The 27,743-nt window shown below is 39.1% G+C and overlaps 1 protein-coding gene across 1 annotated transcript; it reads right to left on the reverse strand.

Annotated features, from left to right (window-relative positions):
- Positions 1-1,468: 1,468 nt before the first annotated feature.
- On the reverse strand, positions 1,469-21,331 carry LOC114654773 (fructose-1,6-bisphosphatase 1-like). Its single transcript, XM_028805549.2, has 7 exons — positions 21,051-21,331; positions 14,167-14,329; positions 12,881-12,973; positions 11,357-11,497; positions 6,586-6,723; positions 3,913-4,032; positions 1,469-1,871 (listed from the first exon to the last, which is right to left on the reverse strand). Exons 1-7 carry the CDS (start codon positions 21,218-21,220, stop codon positions 1,680-1,682), a joined length of 1,017 nt encoding a protein of 338 aa, XP_028661382.1. The 5' UTR covers positions 21,221-21,331; the 3' UTR covers positions 1,469-1,679.
- Positions 21,332-27,743: the final 6,412 nt, after the last annotated feature.

Consider the following 27,743-nt stretch of genomic DNA (forward strand, 5'->3'; position numbering starts at 1 on the left):
ATATTGTTTGGTTGCTAATTAAGGAAAAAATAAATAATTAAGGGGCCTGAGTCTTCAGTTGTGCATCAATTAAAATTAAGGCAAAGAGTTAATTAGCAGCAAAATCTGCTCACTAATTAAGAAAAGGGTTAGAATGAAAACCGGCAGCCACAGTAGCTCTCCAGGACTGGAGTTGGAGACCCCTGGTCTAGGCCATCCTATCCTCAGAATCTTCTTACAGCCTATCTCGGAGAACTCTCAGATGCTCCGAGGGAAGTCAAGACATATAATCATTTCTGCGTTTTCTGAGTCTGCCCCTCTTTTTCCTCCCAGTGGGCTGTGCCTTTGACACGTCCTGACCAAACCATCTTGACCGTTTCCACTTGATAAAGAGAAATAGTCTTACTTGGTAGTAATCACCCCTAAGGACTGTGACCTTGACATGGGGAGGTAAGCCTAAATGCCTTTTTGACTCTAATAGTTTTGATGTTTGGAAATACGTGTTCCTAATAGGGTTACCCATGACATGGAGCCACCATGTAGACTCGCCATCGATGAGCTGTAGGACGAGAATCAGTTCAAATACCAGTCAGTCAGCCAAGAGTCAGACTGGGCCTACTTGATTTTTAAGCAGTTATTTACCTGATTTTTATTTCCTTTCTACTAAATTATATTATCTAAAGAAGTTGGAATACTAAATGGAGTAGCCTTTTTATGAAGTACAATTTTTCTAAAACTCAAAGATTATCTCTTCATCAAGTTGAAAAGCTTGGTAGCCTGGAAGACTAAAGCAGCTGTTTCTCTGGATCCAGAAAATCAAATTCAGTTGCTTGAGGCTTCAGTAGCAGATCAGTGGGGAGCTTTACGTCCTGTAGACTCTTTGGAAGTAGCCGTGGTGAAGGATTAAATATCTTGGCTGACAAGGCATCCATTCCTGGAGATGTGGAATGAACATAGGTGGGTGAATATGAACCTCTTTCTTGATTATTGATTACATTCTCTATTATTACTGAGCATCCTTAAAATTTTCCATTCAATTACGTTTTCTAAAGTACTTGCCTTTGAATGTCACTGTGTAATTTACTCCACGTATCTCTTTGCAGTTTGTCTTGGGTGCTTTTCATAAACAAAAATTGTTTTGTTGTATTCTAAGGAAAAATACACATTTTATTTAAATACACCCTAGCAAAAAATTGATCTTAAAATATTTTGGATTTGAAGGGAGCAAAGTGATTAACTTCAAAAATACAGTAATCTCTCCGTTCTAGTATAAAAGGCAATGCACCAAATATTCATTGAGCAACAAAGTTTTCTTAATAGAACTGAATTGTAAAGTTTGTCTTTACAATTGTACAGCATATCAAGAAGTGAAATACAGTAGATGTGATTTTAGTGGACCATTATAATTTATGCAAAATTTCAAACCTAAGGTTTAATGCAGTGCTGAAATTTAACATTTAATGCAGTAATGCGGGTCTGTTGCAGCCAGTTTGGGATATAAAAATTAACTTTTTATTAAAGTAATGTTTGTTCACAAATTGGATGGAGAGTTAAGAGTTGTTCATGTTTGGTCAGCACTCCAAAGTCTCCACACCCTAATCCCCCCCCCCAGCCCCCCGTTTCTTTGGTGTGTTTAATGCAGGTCTCCGTCTCCACAGCCCATCTTTCCAGTCCTCATTTGTTTGTCTGCAATTGCTGGTTTATTTGCTTGCATGCTTTTTGAATATGCTGATGTATTCCTGCACATCGTCGGGTGACCCCAGAACCACAGGCACTCGCTGGTGAATTGATTCTGGCTGGATGTCGAGCACGTTTTCACTTCCTGTTGTGGCCATTCCTCCAGCTTGTTCCATAATGTAGGCCATGGGATTACACTCATACAGGAGTCTCAACTTTGAGAGAAAACAGATAAATATACATAATTATGTGACAGTTTTTCACTAGTTTAGACGAGTCATTCATATACCAGCATCAAGAAAATGTCTGAAGCATACCACAAAATATATTTAAGCAAGCTGTTTGACCCATGGTAATTTATAGTTTGGTACAAATGCCAAGAAGCTATACTACAGCTCCATGTCAGGTTCCATTCTTCACACTAACAAATAACAAAATTAACAAATATTTTTAGATTATGCTTTACTGCATTCTTCATTACCAGCTGCATAAAAAAAATCTGTCAATCACTGAGTGCTAGCTATACGTTTATGGAGAAATGCTGAATGTTCTCACAGCACCACTGCCTGGTAATGTTTGGGATTCTGAGCACAAAATACTGCAGTATCACAGAAAAAGGGCCAAATGGAAAGTGTAGAAAGTGTTGGTCTTCCGCAGTTTGGGCTTACCAGAAAGGTCTTCACTAACCACCATGGCCTAAGGAGAGCTAACCTGCTTCCCTGGATTCTGTGAATGGACACTCTGCCTCCTGCTCTAGCTCCAAGGTATCTGGCAGAAACTGGCTGTTTATATTCATTCTTCGCATTATTTTCAGGGTCAAGGATCATGTTGGATGACTAAAAATGGATGTAATACAAGTGCCTTCTCATCGGTCTATGGTGGATTCACTGCATTTAAGTGGTACATTTGATTAAATGCAAGTTTAAAACATACAGTATTTTCACTGTTGCCTCTCAAATATAATTCTGTTTTTATTCTTTTTTCTTCTTAAGTCTATAGCTGGTTGTTTCAACCATTTTTTTCCCCTTTTCAAAAGGACAGTGGGAAATATTTAGGATCAATATAAGGTTTAATGCAAGTAGAGTTTATGGAGAATATACTCACTCAGAGCTTTCACTTGTGCAAGAAGTGTTAAATATAATTACACTGTTTGTTTTAGTCACATTGAACAAGACTTTATGAATGTAAAGATTATAAAAGTGTCCATTATATTGTCATTTTTCTCAGTTATTATTGGGCATTTGTCTAATGGTATGTGTAGCATACATTAAGCCTCTCTTGTTTAGTTTTAATAATGCATTCTCCTATATAATAGACATATACTGGTAAATTCTTTGTTCCACAAAATATCCCGACTAAAGGGTGCTTATTCATATGAACTCACTCGGGCGAAGGAAAAAGTTGAATCCAGGGAACTTGTATGCCTAACTGTTTTTTCCTACACTCTTAAGATTGTCGACCCTGAGGAAGAACTCTGACCCCAGGTTGTTTCTCCAATCCTTGCAATGCAGATAAATTACTCACAAATAAATTGCTAAATAGCTCATGGGTTTATCTGCTTTGTCTTTCAAAACAATAATATCTGATTAATATTAACTGGTTGGGATTTAACAAAAATACTGTGACTGTTAGAGGCTTTGAGTAAAAACCTCAAATGTTAAACTGCTAACTCAACAGCTACGTCACTGAGCAAATCCTCCCGCCCACGAGATAATGAAAAGAGAATCACCATTTCCCAAAACAGTCTGTAAAACACTTTAATGTTAATGTATGTAATTAACCAAATGCCAAAAAGTAACACTAATGCAGTTCTTTATTGCAACAGTTATTAAAAATGAAAAGGAATCCCACAATAAATTACGTTTAAAGAACTGGAGTTCAATGAAGAGATTTCATATGAAAGAAAGCATTATAACATGAAAACTATTTACAATTTCCCAACAAATTCTTTTCCAAAATAATTTTTTCAGTTAAGAGATTCAAGAAGCTGGATCCTGTTCAAAATCAGTAAGCAAGGCAAGAGTCAGCCCTGGCTGGAATGTTAGTTCATTACAGGGGCACAAACAAACATACCAGGCCAGTTTAGAGAGGTAAATCAGTCCGACTGCCATGGTTTTGTATTGTGTGGACCAAAGCAAAAACTTTAGAAGTGAACTCTGCAAGAACTCCAAGTGAACCCCAACCCAAAATTGAATTTAAAACCCAAAGTGCTATTAGGTAGCAAAGAATTAAAAATAATTAAATGAAAACCCTCACCTTTCCTTTAGGACTTTTTGCATTGGCAGGGTATAAAAAGATACCTCCATAGACTAATGTTCGATGGACGTCAGCAACCATGGATCCTACATACCTTCCACCATAGGGTGAAGAGCCATCCTGATAAAATAATGGAATAGTATAAAAGTATATTCATTGTCATGTACCATGTACAATCTACCTATAGGTTCTGAAAATGTGTAAAATTATGAAGACACTTAATCAAGTTCTGGGTGCTAGAGCCAATAACAAAAGCAATGGATGGAAGACAGGAAAGAAATCTCATACTTCTTGCAGGCCAGCACTTTATCAAACACATTTTTTTCTGATGTGAAAGAAAACCAGAGAAGCTATTTAGACAGAATAACCATTATAATGAGTGAAAACTAAACCACAATCAGCGGAGCTGTAAGGTGGACCTACAAATAAACCGTGTCATGCCTCATATAATCTCATTCTTCCATTCAACCACTCACTCATTTACTGAACCCGACTACACCAGTTTTACGGTTTTGTGGCACCAGAGAGAATTCTTAAGGCATAATACAGGAATCGCTGCAGAAAAACGCACATGTCCAAAGGTCACTCATATCTGTATATAAGGACTCTACTTTTCTACTATTTATCTGTTTTATGTAAGTGCGTATGGATTTATTTTTGTATGTAATTATTATTCTCGTTTTTTATTTCTTCTAACTATTTTGTTGCCATCTTGCAAAGCACTTTGACTTTTAGCCTCTGATAATGTGCTATTTAAATAAATGTTGCTATTGTTAGAGGCTAATTAATTAACACATTCTGGATGCCTTTTAGTATGGGAGGTATTTTCTGCAAAAAAAAAAATTCATCTCTCTTTTGCAATTTCATTTTCAAAGTCTACATGCAAAAATGCTGCAAGAAATTAAAAATAAAATAACAGCTTATACAAATTCATTTTCAGTTTGAATAGCAATGAAGCTGCAAGAAAGTAAAACACTGTAAGGCACTGGTGTCACCTGCCGCTCATTGACTGCTCATTTATCAGTTATCAACATGCAAGTAGCATCGGCGGGGCTTTGCACCTCAATTTCCCACAATTCTTTGTCCTACGGACAGTTTGATTGATAGACTACTTCTCATTTTGACTCACGTTATTTTGATACTTTCACCTTCATACTGCGAGCTACACAGCAAAACCATTACACAAAATCCAAAGACCATGCATAATTGTAGTTCTGAAGTAATTAAGTGTTCTATTTAATTACAATATTTAACATGACAGAAATTAGCCTCAATTATGTCATAATTTACATTTATTTACACTGTAGTGAAAATGGGATGCTTTGTATTTTTGTAGTATTATAATTTACCCCTCTACAGCAAAGTTCCCCAACCCTTTTTCTGTGGTGCCACACTTTCTATAACCCAAAACATCCAAAGCACACCACTATTTTACTCACCACAAACTCTTTATATCTCATATATGTACTCAACTGTCCAAAGGGGCAGAACTACTAGAGAAATCAGTAAAAAATAAAAAAGCAGCTCAAAGATCAGCGTTCACAGACACAGCCAGCACTTAGTGAACACTTTTGTGGCCTCTCCCAGCTGCTTCATCCCTCTGCCCACCTTGGTCTGCTTCAGAGGAAACTTGTACAGTATGCCCACTATCCACTGGCCCTGTGACACTTGCTGGAAGCCACACACTCAAGCAGATGGATTCTAGCAGCCAGGAGACACCTCCAATGCACTGTAAGTGCTGTGTCTGCAACATAGTGATTGCGGAGCTGCTTTTATGCCAGCTTCTCCAGGTAGTCCTTTCCCCCTCAGAAAGGTCTCGACCTCCTGTGGAACGTGTCCCTCTCAGGTTCAGACCCAAGTGCGCTACAGTGTTATTTCCATGGTGCACCACAGTACTGTGGCTCACTGGTTGAAAAACACTGCTCTACAGTTTTCACCTCCTCCTCCATCCCACTTCCCTGTAGCTGATCGATAACTTGATTGGAAACTTTATTGTTACAACATTTTAAAATAAGGTGATACGGCAGGGATTTTATTCACTATGAAAACCTTCCATAAACTGTATTTTTTGTTTAATTAATGCTTCTTTTTCCATCACTTGTAAGATCTTTTTTAATCCACCTCATTAGGAAATCTGAGCAATGAATATGAACTTTATTATCTATCAATTAATTGCATGTTTATAAACAAAAATAATTAAATTTTAAAAAATTGGCACACATTTTCTGACCATTCTAGAAAGTATTGAACATTAATTCAAAAAATATAATTCCAAAATTTGCTTGAATAGGTGCAAAAATATTTTTGAATTGTACTATTTTTATATTGTTGTTTCATATTATACTTGCATGTGTATGTGATCAGATAATTGCTTCTATGAAAGGCACTGTTATTATATTAGTAAAACAGAGTATCTTCACTCTGTTAATCTGAGACTGGATTTAACAATTGTGTCACATAATAGGGATTATTTCATTAAGAGACTCACCACTCTGGTAACTGGGATTATGTGAAAACATTCAAATAATTTAAAAACTGGAAGAAAACAAATATATCCAGCAGGGCTGGATCTGAAAAGATTAATTAAATACAAGTTACTAATTCTGTAACAAAAACTTTAACAGAAAAACAACACAAAACAGTTTTGTCTCATTTCCTTATTAGTCACAGTACCTCAGGAAACTTCTTCTTTTGCAAATACTCCGTTACGGCTGGATCAAAGTATTTGGCATAACCTTCATTAAGACTGTAAATATTTCCTTTCTTCTTGATTCTCACATTTCTGTCCACAAGAATGAACTCTCCAATAGCCTAAAGAAAAAAAAAATCGAATTCATTTATAGAACATGATATATTCATTACAGTGTCATAGAGAGACGAGGCCTCCTGCCAGGGCTTGGCCCAATACCAAAATCGGATCAGGAACACATGCCAGTCCATTACAGGGCATGTTTGTGCACACATTTATACCAAGTCAACAACTAAATGTTATATGCACGTCTGGTGGAAGGCACAGAACTGGCAGAATACTCAAAGAAAAATGAGGAGAATGTTCATACTTGACACAATGACTGGGACAGAAATTGGAGTTTCAGGAATTCAGTCCAGGATGCAAGCGTTGGGACAGAAAGTCATTGTACCATCCCTAAATAACTCATCTTTACATAATTACTACAGAGTAAACAAATTAATACATACAGTACAGTAATCCCTCCTCCATCGCGGGGGTTGCGTTCCAGAGCCACCCGCAAAATAAGAAAATCCGCGAAGTAGAAACCATATGTTTATATGGTTATTTTTATATTGTCATGCTTGGGTCACAGATTTGCGCAGAAACACAGGAGGTTGTAGAGAGACAGGAACGTTATTCAAACACTGCAAACAAACATTTGTCTCTTTTTCAAAAGTTTAAACTGCGCTCCATGACAAGACAGAGATGACAGTTCTGTCTCACAATTAAAAGAATGCAAACATATCTTCCTCTTCAAAGGAGTGCGCGTCAGGAGCACAGACTGTCATAAAGACAGAGGAAAGCAAACAAATCAATAGGGCTGTTTGGCTTTTAAGTATGCGAAGCACCGCGGCACAAAGCTGTTGAAGGCGGCAGCTCACACCCCCTCCGTCAAGAGCACAGAAAGAGAAAGAGAGACAGGGAAAAACAAGCAAGCAAAAATCAATACGTGCCCTTCGAGCTTTAAAGTATGCGAAGCACCGTGCAGCATGTCGCTTCAGGAAGCAGCTGCACAGAAGGTAGCAACGTGAAGATAATCTTTCAGCATATTTAGACGAGCGTCCGTATCGTCTAGGTGTGCGAACAGCCCCCCTGCTCAATCCCCCTACGTCAGTATCACAGAAAGTCAGCGCAAGAGTGAGAGAAAAGTAAGTTGGGTAGCTTCTCAGCCATCTGCCAATAGCGTCCCTTGTATGAAATCAACTGGGCAAACCAACTGAGGAAGCATGTACCAGAAATTAAAAGACCCATTGTCCGCAGAAATCCGCGATATATATTTAAATATGCTTACATATAAAATCTGCGATGGAGTGAAGCCGCGAAAGGCGAAGCGCGATATAGCGAGGGATTACTGTATATACAATTATTGGAAAAGGAAATTCTAAACTGAACTGTGCATCATTATTCATAAAAAGAAATACATTTACATCTAATTTATCTTAACGTTAGCAAAATATTATTCTAACCGAGTGAACATTTACACAGCAATGGCCATAGTTTGTTTTAAATGCAGAATTCACTGCGTTATCTTTTACATAGTAGATATTTACGAGTATGCATGCATACACTAATGGCAGTACATTAGGTTCTTCTTAATCTAACATAGCATAAACAAACATTTGGCTGCATCTCCCCAATAATTTGGATAAAGTCATTATATATAGTGACTTATACACACACATACACAAGTAATACATTACTTATTTTACTGACATTTGATTTAAAGTAAAAAAAAAAAAAAAAAAATAGTAAACACCACTTTGACAGCAAAGAAATTAAAACAAATGTAATTTTTAAGAAAATATTAATGTATAGTTATGATATATTTCATGAATTTAGAAAAAAAAAAAAGCGCGTAAATGTAGCATTTGCAAACATTTGGTCACCCTTTGAGTTGTGAGGTCTTTTTAGGTCGTAAGTCAAATACAGTCTTTAGGAATTTTCAGTTGATTCTTTAACTCTTCAAACAGTATGCCACACTCAACAACCATGGGATCTTCTAAGCTGGGAATCTTAAAAATTAAACTAATTGATGCCTAGTAAGCAGGAAAAGGACATCAAAAGATATCAAGGCACTACCAGCTACCAATTTCCACAGTTTGAAATGCCATTAAAAAAAATGACGGTTTAGGGAAACTGTGGAGGTCAAGACAAGATCAAGAAAATGGACAGAGCAGCAGGAAGGCAAAGTAAACCCCCCTCAGGACTGTAATGGACCTGCTCATAAAGGAGAGGTGGTGCACTGCTCTACTGTACAGCATTACTGTCATGGACAGTGCCTTCATGGAGGAGCCATCAGATGGAAACATTAAAGTCGATCACATCATCACAAAACACAACATCTGTGTAAGATACAGGCATTTCAGAACCAAGTGCTGTGCACAGATGAAGTGAAAATCAAAGTCTTTGGCCACCTCCACAAAAGGTTTGTTTGAAGAAAAAAAAAGGAACACCTTGACAACTCTTAAGTACGAGGTGGACTTATTACACTTTAGCATTTTGTGGCAGCTAATGGCAAAGGAAACATTGTGCAAATACAACAAAGAATGGATTTCACTAAATATCAACAAATCCTTGAGGACAATGTCAGACAGTCACAAAACTGAAGCTGAAAAAAAAAATGATGGGTTCTAATACAAGACAACAATCAAAAACATATTTCAAAATCTGCTAAAAATACATCAACATACAACGTGAAGACTTGAACATTATTATGATTGAAAATCTGTGGGTAGACCTTAAATATCGGGAGTATGCAAGATAGCCCATTAATATCTCACAGCTAGAAAGTCATCTGCAAGAAAGGATGGGAAACAATTTCCAAAGCAAGAATATTAAGACTCATAGCTGGCCATAAAAATGTTTGCAATCTGCGATTTTTGCCATAGGTGCTGTTACTAACTATTGACATAGTAAGGTAGGGTAGCCAAACTTTTGCAAATGCCACATTTACTCTTTAGTTTTTTTTTATATTTTTTGGTTAATCAAACAAACTAAAATAATGATATCTTTAGAAAAATTTTAATGAAGAGTTAAGATTAGATATCATAGTTGTACTTACTATTTTTTAATTAAAATGTCAACAAAATATGTAATTTGACGAGGGCTGTCCAAACATCTGGATGAACCATGTATATAGATAGCATACTTTATTAATCCCAAGGGGAAATTCACAAGCTGCTGGAAAGGCTGCCACTCGCGACGGCGCCCGAGTCATCAAAAAAAAGTATATAGTGAAACACCAGGGGGCACAACAGGTGCCCAAACACCCAACACAACTCTCACAGACACAAGTGCCGCAAAATAAAAGGCTTTAATTCAGTGGGAAATGTTTTTCACCCATTTCCCCACGAACATCAATTACAGTACAGCCCAAAATAAAGCAGTTCTTCTTCTCTTAAAATTTTCCTTCCTTCCTGGCTCCTCCACTGACAAGCTTCGTCCCTCTTCCTCCCAACTCTGGCTTGTCTCTTAAAGGCTGCTGGCTCCTTTTTAAGCTGAACCCAGGAGCATTCCGGGTGGCTTGTTAGGTAGGTCTGGAATTACTCCCAGGTGTGGCAGAAGCCCAAGCAGGGTTCTGCAGCTCCCACAGCTCCCCATTACCAGCTTCCACTGAACCCAACAGAGCTCAGCTGTCGGATAGTAAGCCCTGTGGGAATCAAAGGCGCCATTGCAACTCAGGAAGGCTGCCAGGTAGCAGTTTGTGGGACATGGTGCAATTCAAAAGGCAACTCCCCCTGTCCTTCCTTTAAGGAGGTGTCTCAGCCGGGTAAAGATACCAGCCTTCCCTCACAATATATTGTATATATAATATATATATATTGTGATATTTGCCCGGAGACCACATCTTTATACAAAACAGGTTTCTTTATTTTCTTCCAGTTAACACAACACAACTCAGTCCCGCACAACACGCAATGCCTCTAGCCCCAGTCACCTTTCTCCTGGGCCTTTCTCTCTCTTAACGTCCCTGGGCCACCTGTCCTCTCTCTCTCCAGGAGCTTCTTCCTCCTCCTGCTCCCGACTCCAGCTCACTGATAGGAGGGAGGCGACCCCATTTATCCTCACCCGGATGAGCTCCAGATGGTCTACCTGACGTCACATCCTGGTGTGGCGGAAGCGTCAGGAGAGGACCCAGAAGCACTCCGGGTGACCCTGGAAGGATTGTCCTCCATGGGTGTGGCGGAAGTAAATAAGTCCCGGGCTCCATGAGGCTCGGGGCGCCCCCTGGTGGTGGATACGGGCCTCAACGGACTTGAGCCTCCCTGCTCCCCTTCCGTGGCCTTCTTCTGCTCCAGGGCGGTTGCCCCCTCGTGGCCCGGAGGAAAAATATGCCACCTCTTGATCCCTCCAGGCGTCCCGGCCAGGTCTGACTCCCAGCCATGTACGACAATATATTATATATATATATATATATATATATGTGTGTGTGTGTGTGTGTGAGTGTGTATTGCAAGATATTCTTCTTTTAATAACGCAACATTTCATTTTGTCTTCATGCTGTACTTCATTCTTCTCTTACAAAATTTATAATTATTTTATAGCGTGCTAGGCTCAGAAGTAGAAGGTTGCTTAATAAGAATGAGTTGTATATTATTGAATTCATTATATAGTACAATACCCCAATACAATATATAACAGAGTGGAATAGAACAGAATGAGCAAACAGCTCTATGCTCCACTGTAAGACCAACTCACACATACTCAACTTACCGGGTCCAGCATGAAGCAGTCGACACCATTGCCTGTGGCTAACACCAACATTGTGGCACTGCCATACAGAGTATAGCCTGCAGCTACAATGCGACGACCAGGCTGTAAAGCATCTTTCTCACTTGGTTCTGAATCACTGGTCTGCAATCATACAGAATGAGATGCTTTGGATTAAGGTGCAGCAAAGATATTTACATACTTCATTAAACTTGGAGGACATGTAGCCTTATCAAGCAAACTTTTTCTAGACATTACTGTAGAGTTACTCAGTATGCTTCAGTGCACTGGCTTAACTTGCTTTTTAAAAAAAAGTCAATAAAAAATAAATATACAGTTCACTGCATTCACTCCTTTTCCTCACATATATTAAGATGATGGCATTTTTTCTTGCATTTGTATTCTTATGGCATAAGGTATATAATATGTTTCCCATTTCATGCTAATTTTTAAAAGACGGCTATCCTCTTATAGCATGTAAATGATAATAAAAGATCTTTTAATACAAATAAATAAATCAATAATGTTTTTAGGAAACACTCTTAATAGTCTTAGGAAAAATAAAATGAGTTCGGTATTGTATATTGTATGGATGACCTAATGAATTGCTGTAAAGTTTTCAAATAGGTCAGTAAGAAGATAGAGATTAACCTTGTGGACTATGTGATCCACAGGGAGAACTCTTCAACAATCCTCTGTTCAAGAACAGCAACTAGGCAAGCTCAGAGTCCAGTGAGGTAAAAAGCTTCAATACGGCAATTTTAGGTACGCACATAATGACACAATGGAAGGTGGGGACCAGGAGTGTGCTACTTGTGGACCTAATTGTATAGTGGTGTCCTCACTGACACTCATTTTACACCTCACCTGTCCTCAAGAGTAAACTTCTTGTGCTACCACATCTACGTCTAACCTACTTTCCTCCTCTTTAGCCTTCTATCCCTCTTCACCATGCAAGTTCTTGCCTCTGTTCCATTCCTGAATTCATGTTCTACATGAATTAGTGTTGGAGGTTCCTTTAAGGCATGACCTGGGAGTACTTATGGTTGTTTGGAAACACTCCCTAGTAAGGAAAATCCCCATAAAAGTATTCCAGCTGAATCCTGGAAGCTGATCCTGTACTGAGAAGCTCCAGAAACTTCTACTAACAAAGTTGCCTGATCGGACTGCAGCTCTCGGGTAAGCCTTCAGAAGTCTGAACGAGAGCAGCTTTTAAAAAAGCTGCTACCATCTGGCAAGCTGGGGACTGTAATAACCTTAGTTTTAGCCTTCAGCTGACCTTCCTTTTCTCTGGCATCCTGTACCGGGCTTGAATCAATCTATGCATACTAATTTAGGTTTGTGTGCACAATAGTCTAGCCTGAAAGCTTCAGCAACAACACCACCAAACGTCACACAGGGGAGTCCTCCCTACCATTATGATGCAAGCCAATCTACGTTAAAAGCAAGTTTGCATTATTTCCTGTCTCCCCCTTTGTGTTTTATTTAAACATTCATGGCCAAGGTTTTCTACTTATTTATTCTCACCTTTCTGTAGATGGCAAAAATGCTACCAATGGACGCAAGGCAATCAATGTTTGAAGAGCCATCCAGGGGGTCAAAGCAGACAACATATTTGCCCTGAGAAAAAGAAAATATGAAGCAGGCTTTAATAAAAATTATATATATTATATATTTTATATATATGAAGTACTTGGGGTTGCTGACCAAAATTCTGAGCGAAATGACTTTAGCGCCTTTCGTGGCAATCTCTACTACAAAGCATTTTAGAAACCAATTAACATTAAGCTACAAGGGAACAATGCATTACATCTATACTGTAAGAATAGTCATCTAAACTGAACAGTGCATCAAAGACCAAGCATAGACAAAGGAAAGAGGGATTAAAAGTGACATACAGTGTGGAAGAGAAGAATGTCCGCTTCAGGAGGTGCTGGAGAAGAGAAGAGTCTTTAGCCTGTATTTAAATGTGGAAAGTGGGGGGGTTTTGAAAGACAGACAGACAGAAAGACAGATAAGAGAAAAAAGTCAGCTTAGGCCCAGATGTTTAAAAATAGATAATTATGAAATATACTTAAGTATGAATTTACGAGTGTCTGACTAAAAAAAACAGGATCGATGCACTTTTGTATTTTTCCTTCATGTGCAACAAATGTATATCTATATATTATATATATTTAACTGCCTTATGTTATTTTTCTGTCCTTTATTGAAAAGTATATCTCTTGGCAAAATACATAAGATGAAAGCAAACATGTTTAAAGAGAAGCCTCCCTAACTATCAGGAGTAGTCATGAGATTTAAATTTCTGAAATCTACAGTGTGAACAGTAAGCTATACATAGATATGGATATAGATACAGTGGATACCCCTTATTACCTTTAAATGCTTTCATAAAATTAATGAATACACTCCTGTGGATTATAATCTACATATGTCAACAGTATACACCTTTCCTAAATTTGTATCAAATTAAAAAATGGATCTTCTGGTTGTTTAGTCATTATAAAACAGGAGCAAACACAAGCAGAACAATTAAAGCAGAGGTTTACCTAAAGGCACAAACAGGCTTGTGACAAAGAAATTGCTTGAAAAGGAAAACCAGGACAATGATTCCCTGAAACCTAATTTGGGAGCTCCTCGTACAGTAGGCTGATTCAGTGGATTTCACTTGACAAGTGTAGTGCAATTACTGGTCAAAAGATAACAGAGGTACTGGTACTTCAAATTTACAAAGAGGCTCTTGCTATATTAAAAAACAAGCAGTATATTCATGGAGAGCACAGAGCACAAAAGACACTGGAAACACCAACCCTCTTTTCAGCCTCTACAATAATGGCATCTTTGTTTTCCTCAGAGACTAGAACACAGGTGGTGAAAGACGACTTCAGCATGTTAATGACTAGGTCATTTGACAGGACGTCGAGCTTCTTCACCTGATCTCCAGTCACATTGGTGCTGCCTGCAATGCCATATCTGCACATTGTAAAGAAGAAAAGCATGATATGCTTAAATGTCTTTATGTAGTTATAGACAAACACTTTATCAATTAATTAATTTATACTAAGAATTACAATCATTTTAAGTATACTAAGAAGGTACAAATACATATAACAAGAATTATCTGAGCAAATTAACAAATAATAGATTTTCACTAAGTGTAAACTGATTGGAATGGCACTTACTTATCAGTTACAATTACAAAGTACAGGATGTCAGCCATTGGCAGAATATAATGGCACAGTATATTGCACATGGCATCAACGTCTATTAGGATGTCTGCTAGACCAGCCCAGTACTGCTCAGCACAAAGAATATCATGACCTCAGCTGAGGGTGACTCAATATACAGCCTGATGGTAGAAACGACCTTCCAAGATTACAAAAAGTATTATATAAGATACTTGGGGCAACTCACAAAAACAATATAAAAGACAGTGAAAGAGCAAAAAAAGTGTACCGCACTTACAAATCCCAAGAAATATCTCCTACACCAACTCAGCATGAAATATGAGTTTTACCAACATTTCATCCTGCCAATAAAAATGCAATCAGACAATTCATAGTTTTTAAAATTCAAACAAATTACTTGCTCAGGCTAAGGGTGAACCAACCTCAGTGAACAGTGTTGGTACCTACCAAAAGATGGTAGATGGACACTCCACTCACCCTTGCTAGTTCCATTTGATCTTTTGTGCTCCTCAACAAATGTACTTTCAAAGCAGAGAACATGTTCTTAAATCCATTTTGTACCACTTGTTAATAGGTTTACATTAGTCAGGGCTTATTTATATTCCCCTCAATTGGGAGCTTCACATACCAGGAGTTAAAATAGATAGCATTATAGTTCATTTTTTCCTTAAAAACATTGTGTGCACATTTTTGTTCTGCCGACACAAAACAAAATGGGGTGGGTAGGAATCCAGCTATCTCGTATTAGCTGTAAGCCCTAACTATGTAGTTTATACTGTAGTGATGGTTGAGAAAAAATTTCAATCTAATGTTTTCATGCAGAACAAGAGAAAAATGAGTCTTCCCTGTTTAACTTATATGCAGAGTTTTCCAGGAATCAGTTTTAATAATATTTTATCAAAAAATGCAGACATTTTGAGTATACAGATGTATAACAAACAGCTGGATCATGAAACAAAAGTTAATTGAGGAGTTTTTTTTCCTCATTGTTTGCCAGTGGACAGAATGGGTCACCATTACATTCCAATTATAGTACAACTGTTTTCTTTCGTTCTGCATGAAAATGTGAGTTAAATTTTTTTTCTCATCCTTCACTACAAACTACATGAGGTAAGTGAAATATAAAAGAAAATAATTTTTGGGTGAAATATTCCTTTAGAGAGCTTTGTCTACTGAGATTGCATTTGTTTCCCCAACTCCAAAGTCATTTTGTTAGTGTGAATGGCAAATATAAACTCACTCCATGTGAATGTGTACATCATGACTGCCCTGTGTTGGATGGTAGTGTCAACCTTGATTGGTTTGTGCTATGGCTATTTGTGACTTAACCTGTAAAAGTCCATTTCACAAAGTGAATTTAAAAAGAATACACTATCCATCCATTATCCAACCCGCTATATCCTAACTACAGGGTCACGGGGGTTCTGCTGGAGCCAATCCCAGCCAACACAGGGCTCAAGGCAGGAAACAAACCCTGGGCAGGGCGCCAGCCCACCGCAGAAGATTACACTACTAATTACCAAAAACAGTGCAGCCGATTTTAGCTCTTGACAGACTCTGCTTAATGCCTTGTCACACACAGCTAAGGGTTTAATTGAGGGCGGAGAACAAGTAGCGGGGTTGACGAAGTCCATTAACCCATCTCCTTCCTCTTCTACAGATCACTTGAACACAAACCTGCCTAAAACCCCTCCAAGTTCCGGCACTCCCTCCTAGCCACGCCTCCTATTGACCTCACTTCCGCCTTGAGCACCCACAGACCCGCCTCTTCCTCCCCGTGACTATAAAAGACTAGCTACTTCCCTTTTTTTTTGTCCCTATTTGGATGTTGAACCAGACAGTTCTCTGGTGTTGTTATTTTGTTTGCCTGGCAGTATGTATAATATACACGGTGGATTCCCCAACCCTTTTTCTGCCTTCGTTTGTCTTTTACAGGCTATATGTAAAAGTTATGGTTACGGAGGAATATCCATCCATCCATCCTCCAACCCGCTGAATCCGAACACAGGGTCACGGGGGTCTGCTGGGGCCAATCCCAGCCAACACAGGGCACAAGGCAGGAACCAATCCTGGGCAGGGTGCCAACCCACCGCAGACGGAGGAATATTTCAGACAAAATGAAATTGATAAATAAATACACAAATAAAAGTACTGTGAAATGTGACAATACATAAACAACAACATGAATGAGAATATAAAGCATCAAATGTGTCACAAAATATATTTGTCTCTTAATTCTTTGATTACTGATTTCAGTGATACTACACAAAACAGGAAATAAGCCTGGATGTGAAAGCTGTCAATTTCACTTGTCAAAGTTGAGAGGGAGGACTCTAGTGTGTACTGTTTTTTGTTTGGTGAATTGTTTTACTGTGTGGACGTCTGCACTTTCCTTGACTTGATAATCCTGTGGCTCATGCAAATGCTCAAATTTGTAACTGTGCGTGTCAGGTAAGAGTGCAAGATGCAATAAAGAGATACCCAAAATTACCATACGATGCAGCTAATTTAATTAAGAAACTCCAAACTCATAATTAGAAGTTTGCATCTGAAGCATCTGCCATAAATGTGGTACTTGATGGTACAGTGATCCCTCGCTATATCGCGCTTCGGCTTTCGCGGCTTCACTCTATCGCGGATTTTATATGTAAGCATATTTAAATATATATCGCAGATTTTTTGCTAGTTCGCGGATTTCTGCAGACAATGGGTCTTTTAATTTCTGGTACATGCTTCCTCAGTTGGTTTGCCCAGTTGATTTCATACAAGGGACGCTATTGGCAGATGGCTGAGAAGCTAGATTGCTTACTTTTCTCTCTCTCTTGCGCTGACTATCTGTGATCCTGACGTATGGGGATTGAGCAGGGGGGCTTTTCGCACACCTAGACGATACGGACGCTCGTCTAAAAATGCTGAAAGATTATCTTCACGTTGGCTACCTTCTGTGCAGCTGCTTCGTGAAGTGACATGCTGCACGGTGCTTCGCATACTTTGCACGTATTGATTTTTTTTATCTGTCTCTCTCTCTCTGCTCCTGACGGAGGGGGTGTGAGCTGCTGCCTTCAACAGCTTTGTGCCGCGGTGCTTCGCATACTTAAAAGCCAAACAGCCCTATTGATTTGTTTGCTCCTTTGAAGAGGAAGATATGTTTGCATTCTTTTAATTGTGAGACTGAACTGTCATCTCTGTCTTGTCATGGAGCACAGTTTAAACTTTTGAAAAAGAGACAAATGTTTGTTTGCAGTGTTTGAATAACGTTCCTGTCTCTCTACAACCTGCTGTGTTTCTGCGCAAATCTGTGACCCAAGCATGACAATATAAAAATAACCATATAAACATATGGTTTCTACTTCGCGGATGGCTCTGGAACGCAACCCCCGCGATGGAGGAGGGATTACTGAATTAAGATTTACGTCTGCTCTACTCACAATTCCCCCATCAAAAAACAAGACTTGCTAAAGCCCATCTTCTCAACTTTCAAGAGTGAAAGTAACTTTTCATTTCAGGGCTTATTTCATGTTTTGTAAGGCCGGGTTTATACTTCACGCAACGCATGCTGCAGCAGACGCTCCTGCTACGCAAGCGTTTTACTGTTTATACTTGCGGGCATACTTTACAGAAATCTGGAGGAATCCACCAGGTGGCAGTGTGAGATATTATCACGGTGAGAACAGGTTTGGCTTTGCTGTGTTGTGAATTGCCTGGAACACCCATTAAATTCCGATGACACCTTTCCGCAATATCTCTGAAAAGGATGTTTAATGATTAAATTCATCAATCCAGGGATTTGTCCATTCCAGCAAGCACTGGGCACAAGGCTGAAACAATCCCTGGACGGGCATCAGCTCATCGCAAGGTGAATACCAGCACTCACATACACTAGCGTCATTTTAGTGTCACCAAATCCTTGCAAACCGGAGCACACTGTGGAAACCTAGCAGGAAAACATGCAAACTCCAGGCAGAGAATACCAGCGACATGACTCCCTGCGAGACAGCAGTGCTACTGCTCTGCAACCATGTCACCCCATGTGTGTAATTATTAACAGTATTCATTATTTAAACGAAATTAACGATTTATCTGTAAAATGTAACATACATACTTTAATGCATTTCATCATGAAAGTGATATCAAGTATAAATCTTAGGATTCTAAATGTGCAGAGTTGGAATATCATACATTTGATGTGTTCTGTGTGGCGATCTATTGCTGTTTGGTGCTGCTGTCAGGTCCGGAGGACGCCCTAGAAAAAAAAAAAAAAGACGGCACAGAAGACGGTATGTGAGACTTTTAAACTGTATCATGTCATTACGATCAGGAATATTGTGACGCTTGAATATAAAAGCACCACAAATGCATTTGTATGTCGCCGTTTTGCTTCACCACATCAAACCACTCATCAAACATCGAAGCGTGCACATCGATCTCGTAGGATCTGTAAAGTGGCTTTCTGTCACATGTAGAATAGTAACCAGAGACTCTGAAGTCACATTCCAACTTTTAGCACACTGCGCCCCCGACATTTTGCTGGTACCGCAACTCGTGCACGCGTTAATTTCTGAGGACCTGCGCAGAGGACACATCAAATGAACGCTGGGAACGCTTGGCAGCCATGATGCGTTCTGAGAGTGAAGTATGAACGAGCCCTTAGGCGTCACTGAAACAAACAAATGAAAAAATAATTGAATAGATAAAGAAATAAGTAACAAAATATTTTTCGTGAGATAATTATTTATACTCACATTTCATGTTATTTATTGCAACATTTTACAGTATTTATTAATTTTGTCCGAAATATTCCTCCATTGGTGGTGAGAAAACTTGGTGTGACGTAGACATTAAGGATTTAACAAACATATACTTCACAGCTAGATGAAACTGTTCAATGTTCAGTAATAAATTGGTTGTATAGCTGAAATAAATGTACCGCACAATCTTTTGATTTTCCTCTTCAACTTTATTCTCCTTCTCCAGTGCCCTCTGCCTCCTGACTGATTACATCAATATCCCCCAATATTGCAAAAATAAATACATAGTTATGATAAAACAAGAATATCAGTTTTAAATAAACAACTATTCCTCACTGGAATATTAAGTGCGTAGTAAAAGCAAATTAATTCAAGCATTTTTAGGTAAGCACCCCTCAGAAGCCTCCTGACCTTCAACATAAACGATTCAACCCCCGTTAACAATGCAAATAAAAGATATTTAGGTCGATTTTGTGTAGGGTATTGTTGGTTGAGTAACGTTCACTGCCCAACTCTATAAATGTAAAAGTGCGAAACTTTATTAAATTCAACAAACCAGGCAAAGAATGGCCAGGCCAGCCAGCCCCAGCTGAAACACGCAATTATTACCCAGTACGCCTGTACTTGGAGGAGGTGGTGGTATGGGGGCGTGGCTTCAATCCTCAATTTGCATGATGTGCTTCCTGCTCTGATTCCCCGCCCCCTTTCACAGCTTAGGAGAACGAAAGTAGGATACGGAGGGGTGGGCCGTCTATTGATCTACGCAACATGTAACTAAGCCAATTATTAATACTGAAGGCTGGACACAGGAAGTGCGGGACAGATTGCTTCGTAAACATAACCGATACCTATTCAGCGTTGGGTGGGCATTTTTATTAAGTATGAGAAATGATTTATATTCTCCTCTAGAAACTGCGCAGTTGCACATGACTCGTACAAAACAGTGCCATGCACATGTGACATTTTAAAAAAATATTTTCACAAATTAGGCAGCTATTGTAATACTCTTGACAGTCGCATGGTTTTAAACCTAAATTCAGACATGATAGCAGTGGCTTCTCACCAGCACGCGTTAATTTTTAACTAGAGGCAAATAGTTAAACAAGAATTGCAGGGCCAGCCGTCGTGGCCGCACTACTCTAAGCAAACATCTGGAAAGCCAAGTTTGATCTGCTTCATTACCGCTGCACTTTGCACACGTCAAAGGTGGTCATTAACACTGTCGCCAAGGTAAATATTTTTTGCTAAATCATGCAAACGGCGCGGATGTATTCGTAACTCGCTTACTTTCTGCAAGTGTGGTGGTCGAATCAAACTGCTGAGTAAGAACAACGAGTGCGATATGTATTTCGAAATGTGCCTTTAGATTATACATTAAGCACCCCTTTCCCTTTTGTCGTTATCCCTTCGATGACAGTAATGGCCCAATAAATCTACACATGTTGAAACCTAGCACTGAGTCGTGAATTCTGTTTTAAGTTTAAATATGAAAAGAGCATATGGAATTTAGTCTTCACTTTTTTAATAAAAGCATGCTGCTGGATTGCTTATTATTGAGTATAAATCTCCGAACCACGCGGTGTGCAGTAAACTCAAATCCCTGCCACAATTCAGAGTATTTTCCTGCTTTCAATGACGATGCATTGTATAGATACACAGAAACCGCCCCCTGTTACGAAGCCTGAAGAAATCTGCCACGCAAGCCCCAGATACGCAGCACCTTAGTGACCCTTCCACCTCTCCAACATTAATACCTACAGGTTGGCAATGCCAGCTTTCCGGACGGCTGACGAAATGGCTTTGATGGCTGTGCAGAGCGAATTGAGAAGCGTTGTTAGCTCCCCCGTGCCTTTGGCTTTCCTGCCCTCCTCCAGCACAAATCTGGTCAGGGTAATGACGTTGGTGTCAAACGCAGCTGTGTCCGACATTCTGGTGGTGGCGACTGCAGCAACCTACGACCCCCGATCTGCCTGTCTGTACCGGATGAAACAAAGAAAGCAGTCCAAGCAAGACAGACGCTCAATTTAAAAACGAGAAGAATCTTTCAGCAGTTAAGGGAAGGGGGTGTGTTAGCATATGCAACCAATCTGCAGCCAAAGGGTGCACAAATGGGAGGGGACCACGTTTCGCAAAAGCTACTGGGGCAAAGTTCAAAGTTGGAGAAAACACCCTCAAGCTCGTCGTGTCAGCTAGCACGCAAAAAAAGTTAAGTGCAAATACCGATAGATGATCACTATTCGACAAAGCCCAGACTTCGGGGAAAGGGGGCGCAAAACATGCTATCAGAGCCACACGGACGGAAAATGAGATCTTTATGTTTTTAGCTTCAGATTTTGAATAATCAACATTAAAGGGGAGCACACTCGTTAATATGCCTGCCCTGCTGCACCAGAACACATTAGAATCCTGAACTTGCGGTGTGTGGTTTGCCAGTTTTCCCAGTATTTAGTATTAGTTTTTGTTTCCTGGCAGAACAGGCCATCTTTCAGTTTCTCAAAGACATACAACTTGCTGCCAAAAACTTTACAAAACAGGTTTAGTGATGAATGTGTGGATTGGAACAAACTGAAAGATACACAGATTAATTGCGACAGCAAGTAAAAGATGAGATGAGCGATAACTATCTTTTGAGTACAGAAAACAAATGTTATTCATTAGTGTGAATGATTCCGGTAACAACAAGGTTCTGTTACTTTTTAACCCATTAGACCCTAATGATTATAATTTTACTGAATCAGCATATAATTTAGGCATTAACTTTGACTTGAATCAGTTTTATAGGACACATTGCCTCACAATCCAAAATCTGTTTTTTCCAGCTAAAACATAGGCTAAAATGAAGACTTCTTATTTGAGATACAAAGAAGAAAATTGATGCAAATATTTCTGGTGGTATTGACTATTATGTTATATGCATGTTGCTCAAATACAGTCACTGAGCAAAGTTATCAGGAACACCTGTACTCTACTGATCCCTTCTTCTTCTTCCCACCCATGCTAAACAGCATATTGGGTGACCTATTAATTCTTGTAGTTATTTAATCAGCCAGTCATGTGGCAGCAGTTTGGTGCATAAAATCATGCAAATTCAGGTCAGGAGCTTCAGTTAATGTTCACATCAAACACCCGAATGGAGGAAAATATCCAATCTCTGATTATGACTTTGACATGATTGTATGTTTCCAGAAGGGCTGTTTTGAGTTTTTCTATAACTTCTGATCTCCTGGGATTTACAGGCATATCAGTTTCTACTGTAGAGGTTGTGCAGAATGGTGCAAAAAACAAAAAAGCATAAAATAAGCAGTAGCTCTGTGGATGGAAACACCTTGTTGATGAGGGAGGTCAGAGGAGAATGCCAGACTGGCTCGAGCTGACGGAATGGCTATGGTTACTCAGATAATCATTCTGTACAACTGTGGTGAAGAGAAGAGCATCTCTCAGAATGCACGAGACGTCAAAACTTGAGAAGAATGAGCTACTACAACAGCAGAAAACCATGTCGGGTTCCATTCTTGTCAGCTAAGAACAAAAATCTGAGGCTGCAGTGGACATAGGCTCACCACAGCTGGATTATTGAAGGCTGAAAAGCATAGCCTGGTTTGAAGAACCTCAATCTCTGCTGACGCACACATGTGGTAGGGTCAGAAGTTGGTGCCCACAGCATGAATCCATGCACCCAGCCTACCTTGTGTCAACAGTCTAGGCCAATGGTAGTGGTGTAATGGTGTGGAGTACGTTTTCCTGGCACGCTTTGGCCCTGTTAATTCCACTCAATCATCTCTTGAAGGCCATGGTCTGTCTGAGTATTGTTGCTGACCATGTGTATCTCTTCATGGCTACAACTTACCCATCTTGTAATGGCTTCTTCCAGCATGGTAATGCACCCTGTCACAAAGCAAACATCATCTCAAAATGGTTTAATGAACCATTTTAATGTTTAATTCTAGATGAAATGAATCTAACAGAACACCTTTGGGATGTGGTAGAACAGGAGATTCACAACGTGAATGTGCAGCTGACAAATCTGCAAAAGTCATATGATGTAATCATGTCAACATGGATCAGAATCTCAGAGGAATGTTTCCAACATCTTGCAGAATTCAAGCCATGAAGAATTGAGACTGTTTTGAGCATAAAAGGAGACCCTACCCAGTATTAGTATAGTGGTCCTAATAATCAGCTCAGCGAGTGAATGTTCTGTTTGTAGTTTTCTGTTAATTCAAAATGCTGCTGCAAGACTTATTACTAGAAGTAGAAAGTAGGACCACATAACTACTATCCTTATGCCTTTATGCCAACATCCAGTTAGGTTTAAGGCCATCTTTAAAACACTTCTTTTAAAGCTGGTGCTGTACTACGTGTCTTTCATAATGATTTTAAAAGGAGATGGCTCCTTTTATGATGGACCTGCGGGTACTTCCAATGTCACAAAATAGTATGGCGGAAGCACTTCTGGGTCATGACGAAGCTCTTCAAATTAGGGAGACCTTTTCTCAGCAGTGCCCTCTGGCACCACCCAGGGATGCCCTTCCAAATTAGATGTCCCATGGAACCCTGCAGGAGTCCAAACTGGGACCATGCCAGAGTAGAACTAGCACCTTTTGCCCTAGGGGATAAACTGTCCCCGAGAAGCAGTCTCCCTCAGTCCCATACGTTATCTAACAGCCCCAACTGGAATAGGAACCTAGCGCCATCTCCGCCAAGTTGCCCCTCCACTTATGCTGTCCATCCACTATGGCATCCCAGCCTGGTAAGGTGCTAGGTCCCTTTCCATATATATATATATATATGACAGTAAACTATTTCAACCATTCTATGATCTGCTTCTCACAACTGAGGGCATCGTGGCGGATGTTAGCCGATTTGCTGACCAACCTACAAGCGTTACCTGGTAGGTAACCACCCATACAATCAGATTGTGATTCAGACTACGAATGCCGTGAATATATATATATATATATATATATATATATATATATATATATATATATATATATATATGTATGTATATATATATATATATATATATATATATATATATATATATATATATATATGTTGTGAAGGACAGCCGGGTCCCATGCCCGGCAGGGACGCCCCTGCTGCATCTATTCCGGGGGAGCCACCATGGGCAGCTCAGTACCTCCCCCGGGACACTTGGTGGCAGCCTCCCTGGTGGATGATGATTCCCCAACCGGGCGCAAGGCTCCATGGGAGATGGAGTCCTCCACAGCCTGGTTGGGGGCTTGGATGGCCACCAGGGGGAGCTGCATGGACTTTCCAGCCCAGCTGGTTGACTCATCAGCCTCACCCGGAGGGTCAATTAGGACCAGGTAATCAAGCACCTGGTACGCCTCCGGGTGGGGTATAACAAAGGCCAGCCACCACCACTCGAGAGAGCCAGAGTTGGGAGGAAGGAGGACGAAGCTTGTGGTGGAGTGGTGGGCGAGAAGAAGTGTGGTTTGTTGTGCTATATATTGAAGTGCTTTTGGGACTGTGTTGGGCCTGTGGGACACGGGGAAGGTGTGCCCCACGGCTGAAGAAATAATAAAGAGCGTTTTATTTAAGTACGTGCCTCTGCCTGAGTCTGTGCCGGGTCGGGCGCTATATAGCGCCTTTTACAATGTATATATATGTATGTATATATATATATATATATATGTATATATATATATATATATATATATATATATATATATATATATAAATATATATATATATATATGTATATATACTGTATGTGTATATATATATATATATATATATATATATATATGAATGACAATAAAACCTGCTTTTGGGTACTTGCAAGAACTGTATGCGCAGTATACCATCTCGGAAAATCAAAAGCAGACATATCTGCAGACAAGGCTGGGTCAAAATAATGCCTTGTTTTATAATAAAAAGCAGGGAATTAAACTGTAAAATTAACAAGTATTAAAAAAGTGGGGATTCTAATAATGGTAGAAGTAACAAACTTAAATTTAATTAATAAATATACCCAAATGCATAAAATACAAAGAAAAATACATAAAAATACATAACCAGTACAAAGTTATCAGAAATATAAATATAAAAAATAGTAAATTATATACAGTATATTAAAAATAAATAGGACAATAGTAGGAAGTGTACAAACGTTAAATGGCAACACAAATATTGAAGTTGAAAGTATTCATTTTAATACTTTCTTATTTATTATGATGTTAGAGAGTGGCGGCATATTGCAAGTTGCTGACATAAAGGTAAGAATTCCATTGTAGTTTGTACACATCACTGCTCCTGCTAGTACTACCATTGTGGTGTGCTTCATATTGATAGGCACTGAAGTATTTTTGTGTCACCCTCTGTGATTCATCTGACACCCTTAAATTTGACATCCTGTCTGACTAGAACTTGTGTTCAGTCCTGTTCCATTGATAGAAAATATTACTGTGGGAGGTCAAGTCTTCAGTCACAGAGCCCCAAACCTGTGGAATGATCGGCTTATGTAAGGAAGGCCTCATTGTAGACAGGTTTTATAACCAGGCACATCACTCATTTCTTCAGCTACAGATCTGCTCTTCATACTATGACTTAGTTAGTTATTTGCTTAAAAAAATGAAATCTTAGCTACCATGCAGAACTGTCACTAACTCTACTCTACTTGTTTTCTGATCTCTGTTTCCTGCTGTGTGATGCTGCTGTATTACCAAGCCATTCCTGCCCATGGAAAGTAACAAAAGAGACAAAGGACTTGGTCTTCTCCATATCTGATTATTCAACATGTGCTTATGAAGTTGCAGATGGCTGATTAGCCTCCTGTAGGTTTTCAGAATTATAGTCTACTCTATATATATAAAATCCTAAGCCTAAAAGTGCAACAATTTTGTGCAACGATTTTATGTGACGTTTTTATGTCACGCTTTAAATCAGGCTTATTTTAAAACCAACATATGTATGTTTGGTATCATTCTTTTCAGAATTTATCAAACTTTAATTTGATGTTGTTAGATTTTCAGATTCTTATTCTGTTTTTAAAATACATAATATAAAAAAAATCAAAAACTCACATCCCGCAATACAAGGCTTTGTGCCAAGAGATTTAACCACGCCCGGGGCTGGAAATAAAAGACAAAGAGTGGGACAGATGCTGTACAGACTTTTAAATGTTCGAATTGCCATGCGAGATGCAGATCACACGGCAAGCCAGCAGCTGATTGAACAAAGAGGAGGTAAAAAAACTGTATTTGTTTCCCATTGTATCACCGTTTAAGAGGGGGTTTCAGTGGAGCGACTGCGTCTCCTTGGGCTGCGTTCAGCCCCCCCTCTTCACAACGTGAATGGCAGAGACGTGAAGTGGCTGGCGCATAGCACAGGCCGGGGGGGTTGGTGAACAAATCAAGCAGGGGGGAACTCCCTAGTATGATATAATTTGTTACGACAGTCCGTGGACCCCTGAGAAATGTATTTTTTCCAGGAATGCTGTTGACAGGAGTTTTCATTTTCTTCTCCTCTGTTATCTCCTGACCATATCTCAGTTTTAATAGTTATGAAATGTATATTATCATGATTTCAGGTAATCATTGAAATTCTTGTGTTTTACTATGCACTTTACTGCAAATTGTGTCTTTATACAGTATGTGTAAATAATGTGTTGTACTTATGCATTTACATTATAGTTGCAAATACTGTATGTGCAAGCCCTCTATCAGCAGCCTAACTGGGCATATTCAGATAAAGTCAGAAATGAGAACTGATCTGGGTTTATCAGATCCGGGCAAAAAAATTTTGATTCGTCAGATAAAAAATAAGTCATATTCTTATACATAATGAGTCTAGGAACAGTCCAGTGGTCCAAATTAATTACGGATCATACAGCAAGGCACATACACAGGGAGTTGTACAAAGCTTTGGATCAATTCCTTGGGTCGATGTTTAATACTTAATGTCATTCCAAATGCCTGTTTTGAAAGACGTAAGTTGAAGTTGGAATGAAAATAAGAACATCTCCCCTTTTTCGGCTCTGATGTACTACAGCAAACCTCATGTTTCAAATTCTTGTCAGCAATGCAGAAATTTTGCATATATACTCTATTTCATACTGTAGATACATGAAACATTAAAATAATCTTCCAGCACTAATCTAAAGCAGTATTAACAAAGATCAAAGTACTCTGCACTGCTGGTGTGCCCTACTGATAACTTATCTATTCTTATTTAATCTTTTATAGATTTTTTTCTTTAGAAAAGTAAACCACAAGACTTTCAATAATTTTATTTTTCCTAGTTTATATTTCCACCTACTTGAACACATAGGAAAATGCAAAAATTAGAAAATCAGAAAACACTCAAGATGAGCAATATAAAAAATGTCAAAAATGATGGTGAGAGGTACAGAGAGTGTGAATGACAATAAAAGTTACAAGAAAGGTAAGGGTTTCACTATTTAGTTAATTTAAGGATAACGAC

Source organism: Erpetoichthys calabaricus, chromosome 7 (genome assembly GCF_900747795.2).
Source record: "Erpetoichthys calabaricus chromosome 7, fErpCal1.3, whole genome shotgun sequence".
NCBI classification, from domain to species: Eukaryota; Metazoa; Chordata; class Cladistia; order Polypteriformes; family Polypteridae; genus Erpetoichthys; species Erpetoichthys calabaricus.